This window comes from Vidua chalybeata, chromosome 31, assembly GCF_026979565.1.
Source record: "Vidua chalybeata isolate OUT-0048 chromosome 31, bVidCha1 merged haplotype, whole genome shotgun sequence".
Taxonomy (NCBI): Eukaryota; Metazoa; Chordata; class Aves; order Passeriformes; family Viduidae; genus Vidua; species Vidua chalybeata.
In genome coordinates this window covers 1,296,937-1,309,044 of record NC_071560.1, presented here as the reverse complement: position 1 = coordinate 1,309,044, position 12,108 = coordinate 1,296,937, and the positions used below count along the sequence as shown (strand labels likewise).

Genomic DNA, 12,108 nt, shown 5'->3' with positions numbered 1-12,108 from the left:
GGGGTGCTCCAGGCTGACCTGCTTCACCTGGCAGCTACGGGTGACCCTGCACCAGGGGAGGTTTCCAGCAGAACCAGGAGCTGGTAGGTCCAGTCCCCACTGGGGACCACATTAGTGGCCAGCATGTGACCCAAGAGCTCCTGCTGGCCCTGGAGCCACCTCAGCTGCACCTATGCAGGGTGAAAATTCATCATAGAGCAGAGTAGGCAGCTGGGGCTGGCCTGGGAGCTCCACGGCACCAGTGAGATGGACACACTAGGGGGCAGTGGGAGAGAGCAGGGAGATAGTGGCGGGGTATGGGGAGAAAGAGGGTGTAGGGCTGTTGTGGCACTGAGAGGGATGGGGAATGGAATGGGGTGGCACTAAGAGAGAGTGGAGCAGGTTGGGGAGCACTGAGAGGGCAGGGGCAGATCTAAGTGGACTGAGAAGGAATGAGAATGAACTGGAAAGGGACTGGAAATGGACCGGGAGTGATGGAGGGAATCCCAGGGACTGGGCTTGAACAGGAAGGGACTGGGACTGAACTGAGCAGAATAGACTGGGACTTGGATGGCCTGGATGAGAACTGGAAGGGACTAGAGGGTGGATGGATGGAGGGCACTCAGAGGGGCAGGGAATGAAGTGAGAAGCACTGGGAGTGTGAGGATCTCTGCATCCCTGTGGATCTCCAGGGGCTGTGGGGGGATCTCTGCATCCAGCACCTCCATCTTTGGAACCACCAGGGAATTTCTCTGCCAGACATGGAAGAAGCTTCCAGTAGCTTCTCTCAGAACCCACCCCTGCTACAAAAAAACAGGCTGTGCAAACACAAAACAGCTCTAAAAATGGGGTTCCAGATATTCAGAAACTCAGGTGAACTCCAAGATGGGTACTGAGATGTCCAGGGGCTCAAGTGTGCCCAGAAATGAGGCCCCAGCTGAGAGTGTTCTCTGCTTGGCTGAACACTGCCCAAGGGCTGGGGCTGCACCAAGGGGGGACACTCTCCTCCAGCAGGGATGTCCCACTGTCCTAGACTGCAAGGCAATGTGTATTCTATTTGCCATCTGTTAGAGGTTGGGCAGTTATCTTCTGTTAATTGGGCAGTTTTCTTTACCTCTTCCACAAACCAATCCTCCCTCCGGGGAGGCATCTGCTGGGCTATTGAATGTCACTGCATGACTTATAAAAATTACAGCATCCCATAGTAAGGTGCTCCGCCCAGAGAGAGGAGCCAAGCATTCCTAACTGGATATAATCTGAGCTTTTGGGACACCAGAACAGCCTTTACACTGGATTCCCAGAGGAACAGCTGCCTTTTCCACTGGATCTTGAGAGGAAGACTACACACTTCTACAGGATCACTGCTCCAACAGAACCACAATTGCCACTCCAGGAGGACTGCAGCCACTATTCTGATTGGACTGCTACCAAGACCCTGACCAATAGGGTGTCAGGTCGTATTCTGACTCTGTCAGTGTTGTTTTGGTTCACTGCATTGTTTATTCTATTCTTTATTTTCTTCCCTAATAAAGAACTGTTATTCCTGCTCCCATATCTTTGCCTGAGTGTCCCCCTTAATTTCAAATTTATAACAATTGGGAGGGAGGGAGGGGGCTTACAGTTTCCAGTTCAGGGGAGACTTCTGCCTTCCTTAGCAGACATCTGTCTTTCCAAACCAAGACACCCACAAATGGGGGACCCCCAGAAGCCCCTTGGAACCTTGGGGCTGCGCAGGTCTGGTCCTGCCAGAATGCTGGGAGCCACCAAAACTGCTCCATCCTTGCCCTCTGCAACTGCACAGGGAAAGGAAATACAAGGAAAAGCCCAGAAGTGAAGAGAAAACTGGGAGAAATTCTGCCCCAGGCACCAGCATGGGCAAAACAGACCCAGCCTGGGTACAGGGAGTGAATTTATTACCAACCAAATCACAGCAAGACAAGGAGAAGGGAAAGAAATCTGTCCAACACCTTCCCCCCACCAAATAGAGATCATGCAAAATGGGGGTCACCAGAGCTCTTCCCAACGGGGGGGCACCTGGGATCATCCAGAGCAGATCCTCCAAGGGGAGACTGAAGCAGCGCACCTCAACGAGTCCCAGTGAGCGACCTGCACCTTCAAGGCCTGGAGCACGCTTGCTAAAGGAGCTGGTGAAGAAGGCAAGGGACAGGTCTTTCTTTGGAGATCTGAAAGCCCTTTATTGCCACGAAGAGGACCCAGGGACAAAGACCCAGCAGGATTGAGGACACAGGGTCAAATACGGAAAAACGGGTGGATCTGAAGGTCAAGGATCAATGCGAACAGGAAGGGCAGCGAACTAGGGGAACCAGTGGTATAACAGGAGCAGAACGCTGCAGCAAACTGGGGCCAATGGGGATCAGGAGATGGAAGAACATTCTAGGGGGATACGAATATGGTAAAAAGGGGCTGAACAGGGGTAATGTCAACTGAGTAAACCAATGAAATTTAACACATTACATGTGCCTGCAGAGGCCTGTGGGAGGGAGGGCTCCTCTAACCCTAACCTAAGAGGGGTGCTTCTCCCTGCTTGTTTCTGCCCCACCAGAGGTGAGGCGTTACAGCCCCATTGGCAGGCCCCCGAGTCTCCACAGGGGATGGAGTTGAAGCAGCGCATGAAGCTCTTCCTGCACTTGGGCCACTCACAGGGCTTCCCTTTGAATTGATTTTAAAGGGTTAAGATTTTAGCTGAGGGTTAGAACCAATTCATATTGAAGTTAGATACACCAACAATAGGTTAATGATTATTAGATGCTTAAGGTAAAGCTAATTGTTATATTATGAGCTCATTTGTAGAAAGAAGTGGAGCAAGTGAACCATTAGAGGAACATATTGAAACCAGTAGAACAATGCCCAGCACCTGGACTCTATGTTAATCCATCACGAAGCAGGGGGCCTTGGATTGTGCCAGAGGGTCACAGAGACCTGACGAAGACTTTCCTGACTTCATCCCTGGGACCACTGACCCAGTTTGAGACCACCGACCCAATTCAAGAGAAGAATTGCGCACATATGAAAGACTAATAACCTCATTTTAACACAGAGTGAAGATGGGAGGTGCTGGGGTTGTGCATATGTATTATTTTGGGAAATAAATACAAGGCAAAGAACCTTGTGCAGTGCAGTCACGCATTTCGGGGATGAGCCCCACAGTACCGCCAGCGTCATAAACATACCGCTTTCTAAATTTGGCTAGTAAGAGAGGCTTTGTCCTTGAGTTTTGGTTTTAACCGTTCACCTTACTGGTGCCTCCGTTGGTGCTGGGTCAAGCCAGAGCTGGAGGAGAAGCTCTTCCCACACTCAGGACACTTATAGGGCCTCTCCCCGGTGTGGATGCGCCGGTGCAGGGTCAGGTGGGAGTTACGGTTGAAGCCCTTCCCGCAGTCGGGGCAGCGGAAGGGCTTCTCGTCTGTGTGAGTCCGCTGATGCAGGAGGAGATGTGAGCTGCTCCGAAACCTCTTCCCACACTCAGGACACTCGTAGGGCCTCTCGCCAGTGTGGGTCCTCTGGTGCCGGATCAGGTCGGAGTTCCACCCGAAGCTCTTCCCACACTCCAAACACTCGTAGGGTTTTTCCCCAGTGTGGAACCTCCGGTGTTCCATCAGGCTGCAGCTCTGTCTGAAGCTCTTCTTACACTCAAAACACTCATAGGGCTGTTCCCCAGTGTGGATCCTCAGGTGCCGGATCAGGTTGGAGCTGTCTCTGAAGCTCTTCTCACATTCCCCACACTTGTAGGGTAGGTCCACCTGTTCCCCAGTGTGGACCATCTGGTGCCGGACAAGGTGGGAGCTCTGGCTGAAGCCCTTCCCACATTCCAAGCACTTGTGGGGCTTCTCCACCAGCTCCGAGCCCCGGCTGGACCTTGGGCCACCTTCCTGGCACAGAGGGGTTCTTTCCTTCTTGCAGCTCCCTGGGCTGGGTTTACAGCCCCTCCTCCTGTGGTATCTCTGAGGCTTTTCCTTCTCCTCCATTGGCCCAAGGCTTAGGAATGACGAATCCTGGTTTGGGGGGAGAAACAATAGGTGAGCACCTTAGGCTGGGGTTCCTTCTGCCTAAGTTCCTCTCAGGAAGTGACCAGATATTTTGTGTCCATAAAAATCTCCAAAATGTGAAGGTTCAGCCCCCAAAAAAATCCTCACAGGAGATCCACCTCATTTCTCCACTCTGGGTTTTGGGGTTTTCCCTTCCCTTGGCTGATGGGGCTCCAGTGGCTCCTCTATTCTCGACTCTTGCTTACAGATGACCCAGGGTATTTGAGGGTCCCAGTGATCCCGGCTCCCCTGACTCTCTATTACAGGATTCCATGGCTCCCAGGGGTCCCCCAACTCCAGGCTCTTCTCCTCCACCCTTCAGGATGCCCTGGGTCCAACAGCTCTGGAATTGCCCCTCTCCACTCTCACCAGGGACCACAAAGATATTTGGGTCTCAATTCTGGAATCTGCAAACTCCAAACAATTCCCCTAGAAGAACCCCTCTGGAAGGCTCCATGATATACCAGCAGGATGGAAACTTGTGCTTCTCCTTCTGCTCCTCTTCCTGCTCCTCCTTCTCCTCTCTCCCTCCCCTCCTCCTCCATGACCACCCCGGATCCCACTTTCCCACCCCTCTCTGCCCCACAGCTAAACATCACCATCTGCTGGATGAGGGGAACAACCCCAAGGAGCATCCCAAGGCTGGACAAGGGGTTTGGGGAACACTCCACTGCAGATCCATCCCCTCCCACAGCACCGGAGAATTGCTCCAGGGATCAAGTGATGGGGACCACCATGAGAACCTCTTTCCTGCTGTCCCTCCTCCCATTATCCACTTCTCCCATCCCATTTCCATCATCCCCTCTAAATCCCATCTCCCCTCCAGCTCAGTTTAGGGCTGATCCTCCCATCTCTCAAACAGTTTTGGTGTCCTAAATGTCCTTTTATGGCCTCTCCCCCCACTTTCCCATCGTGTTGAAAAGAATGAGATGAAAGTGTCTGTACAAAAAAATGGTGTGAATCTCCTATGAGATAGGGCAAGGGACTTGTAGATAAGGAAGTAACAGGAGAAACCATCAGTTTCAGAAAATATTATTATTGGACATGGACTGCTGCTCAGCCAAGGTCCTGCTAAATTCCTGACCTTTGAGAAAAAGAACCAAGACTTAAAAGAGCCATTATTATCATATGTGATAAAAAAGGGGATAATATTGAGGTAGTTTACACATCCTCTTAGAGGTAATTAAGGACATGGACACGCAGGGGGGCAATAAGGGAAGTCTAGAAGGGATTTGGACAACAAGGGATGGCTGGTGTTGGTGTGCTGGGAAGGGACTGGGTGAAGGGGAGTGTGAAGGCAAGAAGCAGCAGGAGGAATCTATGTGAGAAGAAAATGGAAGATGGAAAAGAGAAGAATTGGGATGTTTTTCAGCATGGTCTTATCCTCAAAGTTTGCCAGCTGATGCAAGTCCTTTCTATGCCCAGTTTCCAGGACAAAAAACCAAGGAGGTCAGGATGTCAGGGGGTTTCTCCGCGGTGGGCAGCAGCAGCACCGGACGCAGAGCTGCGGGACCAGGAGCACAGGCTGGGGGCCTGTGGGGAGTTGCGGGGCCGGGCCGGGGCTGTGGGGCAGCCGGGGCTCAGCGCTGGGCGCTGCCTGACCCCACCAGCCCCGGGCAGGGCCGGCAGTGGCCCCCAGCCCCCAGGAGGCTGCGGGACGCCCCGGCCGCTGCCCGGCCCCGGGGAGCTGCCGGCCCTGCCCGCCGGGGGGGCTGCATTTGGACACTGCGGCAGGACAGGGACCGGCTCTGCCATACGGGCTCTGGAGGGGACCCTGAGCATAAGCAGGAGGACAAAGGAACATCTGGGAAATGTGGATTATAGGTGGAACTATCAGGATTTTCTTTTAAGGATTTGGTTTGGGTCACTGGAGAAACAAATAATTTTGCAGAAAGCTCAGCAGCTGTCAGAGGATGAGCACACACAGGCAGTGAGCAGGGCTGCAGGAGTGGCAGAAGAAGGCCCTGGAGCACTTGGGCACAAAGGCACAGCAGCTGAATGCAAGAAGGGATGAGCAAAAGGCCAAGCTGAAGGCAAAGATCATGACACAGTTCCTACAGCCCCTCAGGGATCAACCCCAGGGCCCAAGGGGGCACCAGCACCCAGGGGACGGGGTCGGCCACAAGCACCTGGCAAAGGCATTGCCCGCCTGGGCAGGGGAGAGCCCACCCAAACAGCCCCTGGCAAGGAGTCAGGGCTCCAGCTGCAGGGCACAAGGACACTGGAAGCAGAGACAGCAGCACCCTCAGGAGGAGCAAGTCCATCCCTTGATGGACATGGATTGTCAGGGGTGTCAGAGCTCCCATTACACCAGGGACGCACCACACTGGAGGGCTGGAGAACATTCAGGCTGGGTGTGCATCGAGAGGAGGCCTCTCCTGATGGACACAGGGGCCTCTCCATCCACTCTCAATCTTAGACCTAAGGGTGGGGGGGGGGAACTGTCAGGAAGTTATTTGATTATTCAGGGGGTAAGTGGGAAAAGTGAGATGGTGTATTTTCTTCAACCACTATTAGTATACATGGGGTATGGGGTTTTTAAAATGAATACTATATGTATTATGTTTGAAAGCGATGTTATATTAATCCTTTTTTAGTAATGTTGTATTAATCTTTTTTAAGTAATATGGTAAATATAGTTTTAGGCTATAGCATAATATTAAAATAGAAGCTATGTGATGTAAGATTCCTTTTTGTGACCAGCACAAGGAATGGATAAGATAACCAAGAAATTCTTCACATAGAGATAACACCAACAAGACACCCAAAAATCCCAAGACAAGATTTATTGCCTCTTTATCTGACCATACAGACTTCTTCCAGACACCCCGGAGCCAAAAGGATTGATTTAGAAGATGATGGGGGAAGTTGACAATAAACAGAAAAATTCCTAGTTTGAAAGGAGTATTTAGCATCATGTATGAGATATATGAATATGCAACAGGTTATGGTTTTAAAGGGTTAATCCTTTGTTTGCAAGGTAGGCTTTTTGGAGGCTTAATGCCCAGAAAGCAACTGGACATCTGTAATTCTTTGCTTTTTATTGTCCTAACTCTTATTGTCCAAATCCTTATTGCTCAAATTTTTATTACTGTTTTTATAACTATTTTATTACTATTAAACTTTTAAAAATTTTAAACATGTGATTGGTGTTTTTCACAGGTTTGAAAAGCATTAATTTTTGCTTGCTCTTAATTGTGATTATAATTTCTGGGAAGGGATTTTATGGTGAATGTGTGAATGCAAATTAATATTGCAAAACGTATTTAATTACTTTAACAATTCCCTATTTGGAGGGAAGGAAGGGCTTACAGCCTTTTATTGAGTCCCTGCTGAAGGCAGGGCTTTTGGAGCCAGGGACGTCTCCCTACAACACTTCTATCTTGACAGTCAAGAAATCAGAAGGATAGACAGCAGAAGAAAAGCAGAATTTTCAAGTGTCAAAAAGCAGATAAACTGAGGCTCCTGCCCTGGCCCTCCTAGACAGGGACAGGGAAAAAGAATTGTAAGTGAATGTTAAACAGGGCCAAGCCAAAGGAATTCTTCTGCTAAAATGTTTAACCCAGTGGCAAGAGTGGCCTCATTGTCTGCAGAATTGTACACCCACAGCTTTCACGGGAACTGAGGCCTGAAAATTGACAGCCGGAGCATCTCTTATTGTTCAAGTCTGGCATCAAGTTAAAGCTTTGACAACCAGAAGAGCCTCTAAATGGATGAGCAGTGCTCGGTTATTACAGTATTAAACTTGTTCAGTGGCACAGGAGGATTCTGAACTGAGGGCAGGGGAAGGGTTTAACCCAGCCTCCTGTTTGAACAGCCTGGAGAAGGGCTGGGAAGAAACCCAGGACTGCATTCAAGTGACAGAGTTCCAGAGCCAGACTGGGAGAGATTCATGAGACATTCCCTGGCCTGGGGGAGAAAATGTGTTTGTGGATGGCTCTTCAAGGGCAGCTGAAAAGAGTTACAGGGCATGCAATTAGCAAGGAAAGGGAATCAGACAAAGTGCAGGTTACCGCCCCATGGTCAGCTCAACCGGTGCAGTTGTGTGTGCTTGTAAGAGCCTGGCACTGAAATGCCCTGAGCAGGAAGGCTTCAATATCTTCTGGTGACACCATGTCACCCAACAGGGTGGCAAAAGCAATTCTGAGTGCTTCAGCAATTACTGAATCAGTTATTAAGGTATTTTATAAACGAATAATTTCAAGTTTAATTTTTTTACTGGATGTTACACCACTCAACTGAGATGAGTTTAACAGCTCAACAGACTGAGAATAGCCCAAAAAATACCCACAAAGGTAACGAAACATCAACGCCCAGCAGCAAACAGCAACCAATATCTACCCCAGACACTGCCCCCGGCAGAGTTGGAGACACCTGGTCTGGAAAGGAAATCCAGGAGTGGGGACCTAATTAACATCAAAGGCAAAGAAATCCGGGTCCAGTTGGAAACCATACACTAAGAACTACACAAGTTGGAATCGATGCACATTAAACCAATGGATTTACATTAGTTCAGAATGTAGAAAGTTTAGGAAAAAGCTAGTAAAACTCAAGTGTCATGGAATGATTTTTCTCTGCACAGCCGGGCTATAAGTGGATGAAATTATTTCTGTTGCACATCCTGGCCAGAATTAAGTCATGCCTTGATTTTCTAACACAAGAAATGTTGTTGGAGAGTTTTGGGTCTTCTCGCAGATAAGAGCACACCAAGAGAATGTTTTTTTCTTAACAATGCTACTTTTATATTGTCAGTTAGGTTTGGGCCAGGAGTATGAGAATCAATTTTTATTCTTAAGAGAAGTAGCAGAAATTTTTCTTCCTTTGAGGTTTTTGTGTATATGTGTGCGTAGCTGTTGTGATGGCAAAATTTTGGTCTGGGTTGTTCTATGTTAACTTCAGGCTTCATTTTAAAAAACTAGAAGAGCTTCAAAGGTGACCCTTTAACTTGTAAACAGTTAATAGAATATTGTTTTAAAAAAGGCAGAAAAAGAGGTGGAGGGGAGAGAACACTTGAGTTACCAGACTGCTGCACTTGAACACAAGGTTCAGTTCCAGGCAGCCAGAAGAGGAACTTTAGAAATGCAAATTAACACTGCTGGGGCAAAGTGTGGGCAAAGTTCCTGGCTCTTCTTGCCTAGGGCAGGAATTGGGCTGATTCCCTCTGCCCCTCACCCCAAGCTCTGCCTGCTTGCACAGATGCAATCTGCACAGCTGAAGGCAGAGCCCATGGTGAGGATCTCTGACTCTGCAACAGAAATGGGTTAAAGTGCAAAGGGAAACAGCAAATAATGTATTGAGAACATCACTAAAATAAGGGGGGAATCATGCCTCTGCCCACTCCAACATGTGCTGTCACTGTCTATGCTATATAGGGTGTATTACAGCACGGGGCGGGGGGGGAGGTTTGCTATCAAAAATTCAGGGAAATCAGTTGGAATCCAAGTATTTGACGATTTAATTATAAAAAAGCGGTCAATTAATGCAGCCCTGGCTGGAGGGAGCACCCAAAAATGGGGAAAAGATGAAGAGCCACCAGAAAAAATCCTACAACACCATGGACCAGCCCCTGGGAACTGTGAAAAATACATATTAAATGATTGCCGCTTCATAAATATTAAATTGAACATTATATGTGTTATGCTGGAAAGTTATTTTTAGTACAGTATTAATCCTTCTTAAGTAGTGTGGTAGATATAGTTTTAGATTATAATATAATGTTATAATTAAAACTATGTGAGGCAAGATATTTTGTAACAAGCTCAAGAAAGGGATGATTTAATGAGAGAAAATCGGTCAATTGATGCAGCCCTGGCTGGAGACAGCACCCAAAAATGGGGAAAAGATGAACGGCCACCAGAACAAATCCTACAACACCACAGACCAGCCCCTGGGAACCTGAACCAATTCATATCAGGAGACAGAGAACCCATTTATCATTTCAATAGCGTCATTCGATTACAAGCTGTCCTTGAAATAAGAACCAAGCAGACACCTCCAGCTCCTGACCTTCCTGCCGACCAATCCACTGAAATGAGGAACACAACATTTCACCAGGGGATGGGATCAGATTATCATTTGGCAGAAAAAGGAGGAGTTTGTGGAAAATTAAATGACACAAACTGCTGCTTGTAAATAGATAACAATGGAGAAGTAGGGAAACAGATAACAAAGGAAACAAGAAAGTAGCTCATGTTCCGGTCCAAATGTGGAAAGGATGGGAATGGGACACGGTTTCGTGGTTCCCTCGCACACCATGGGTTAAACGAACACTTTCTCCGCTTATGTACTACAGCAACTCTCATTTTTTACCATGCAAGACACCTTGAGCGTGCAGCTCATTCAGAAGGTGAGCAAGAGGATTGTTATAGATGAGTAATATGCTGATTGGCTCTCGCAATTAAGGGACGAATATTTTGTGTATGTTAAGAGAACTTTTGTTGATGTATGGTTGCTATTGTAGTTTGTTATTTGGACATCCTCTGTTCTCCCCATTGTCCCCTATCCCCTCCTGTACTGTTGCCAGCGGACAACCTCGGTTGTCAGGGTTGTCAGGGTCATGTGGAGGGAGGGCGGGCACAAGTGCCCCTTGCCTGGGGCAGGTAGGAATGGGGAACACCTCACCTCCAATCGAGTGGCATGAAGGTCTCCACCAATGAGGGCAAGCAAGAGTTGACTGGCACACTTTGACAGGTGCCAAGGTTGGCTGATAAAACACCAGCGTAGAATAGGCAGAGCAGCCATTTTGTGGATGAGCATCTGGCAGGTGGCCGCTCTGGCAGCGCTGTCCCTTTTACCTTAGGCAGTCCTTAGTTGTGTTTGTTTTAGTTTAATAAACCTTTAAAGCTTTAAAGGGAGAGGTCGTTTCCCACAGGGATGCAGGGTAGCCAGGCCTCCTGATCCAGAAACGGCTACGAAAGGACAGGGACTGAGGTAATTGAGAATAATCCCAAAACCAAAGACGACCCAGGAAGAAAAAACAGAGTCAATGTGTGAATCGGCCTGGAGAGAGGGCCCGGGAATTGTAGATAAGGAAGTAATGGGAGAAACCGTCAGTTTCAGAAAATGTTACTAATTAACACGGACTGCTTCCTAGACTAAGTCCCGCTAAATTCCTGAACTTCGAGAAGAACAAAAACTTAACAAAACCATGAATATCGGATGTTATATAAGGGGGGTGGAAGTTTGCATCTTAAGGGTGACATGCGGCAGGCGGATCAGGAAGTCTAAACCTTCCAAGTACCTCAGCCAGCGGGCAAAGGCAGAGGGAGATGCGGCCGGGAAAATGAGCATAAAAAGGAGGCTGCGTACTACAACAACGGCAGAGACCGCATGGCAAATGCCCCACGGCCTCTCCCTCTGCTCAGCAATAAAGTCACTTTTACAGGACTCCTCGGTCTCCTCTGGGCACAGAAACCTCCGGCGACGTGAATTTCCCCGCACTCTCCCGGCGACGGGGCAGCCACCTCTGTCCTACCCACAGCAAGCGGGACGAGGCAGCGCTGCTCCGGCAGCGGCTCCTGCCCGGGCAGCGGCGGGAAGGAGAGCGCGGGCAGCCGCTCCCGCAGCGCCCTCGGCCCAGGGCCACCACGGGTCGGACACGGCACAAGCAAGCCGCCGCAGCCCCCTGCCGCCCCCTCCGCCCGCAGCGAGCCCCGAGACCCCGCAGAACCCAGCGCGGCTCCCACCTGCGCCGGGGCCGCCTCCCAGCTCCGCCAATGCCGCCTCCCCGGCCTCCGGCCGCTGCCGCCGCTCCCGGGCCCGCACAGACGCTCCGCCAATGGCGCCGCTGCCCAGCCAGGGCCGCCCTCAGGCCGCCAGCGGGGCCGTGCTTCGCCCCGCTCTCACCAATCAGCGCGCCACAACCACGACTGACGGCACAGCCGGCCAATCGCAGCGAGGGGCGGGCTCTGCACACGGCACCGCCTCGCCCCGCGCTCTCAGGGCCCCCCGGGCTGTGCGAGGGCAAAGCCGCAGCTGAGGAACAGCCCTGGAACGGGCCCGGGCCCGGGCCGGCATCCAGCGCAAACACAAACAAACTTCTCCGCACCTCCCGACACGGCTTTCCCGGCCCTGCGCCTTCGCT

General features: G+C 50.1%; 1 protein-coding gene across 1 annotated transcript; it reads right to left on the bottom strand.

Moving 5' to 3' along the window:
* Positions 1 to 57: 57 nt before the first annotated feature.
* LOC128801789 (zinc finger protein 774-like) lies at positions 58 to 11,775 on the bottom strand. Its single transcript, XM_053967918.1, has 2 exons — positions 11,711 to 11,775; positions 58 to 3,992 (listed from the first exon to the last, which is right to left on the bottom strand). Exon 2 carries the CDS (start codon positions 3,963 to 3,965, stop codon positions 3,234 to 3,236), a length of 732 nt encoding a protein of 243 aa, XP_053823893.1. The 5' UTR covers positions 3,966 to 3,992; positions 11,711 to 11,775; the 3' UTR covers positions 58 to 3,233.
* Between the last annotated feature and the right edge of the window lie 333 nt (positions 11,776 to 12,108).

Bases quoted from the DNA above. Each gene is read 5' to 3' on its own strand.
- LOC128801789 (XM_053967918.1), bottom strand. From the start codon at position 3,965: ATGGAGGAGAAGGAAAAGCCTCAGAGATACCACAGGAGGAGGGGCTGT.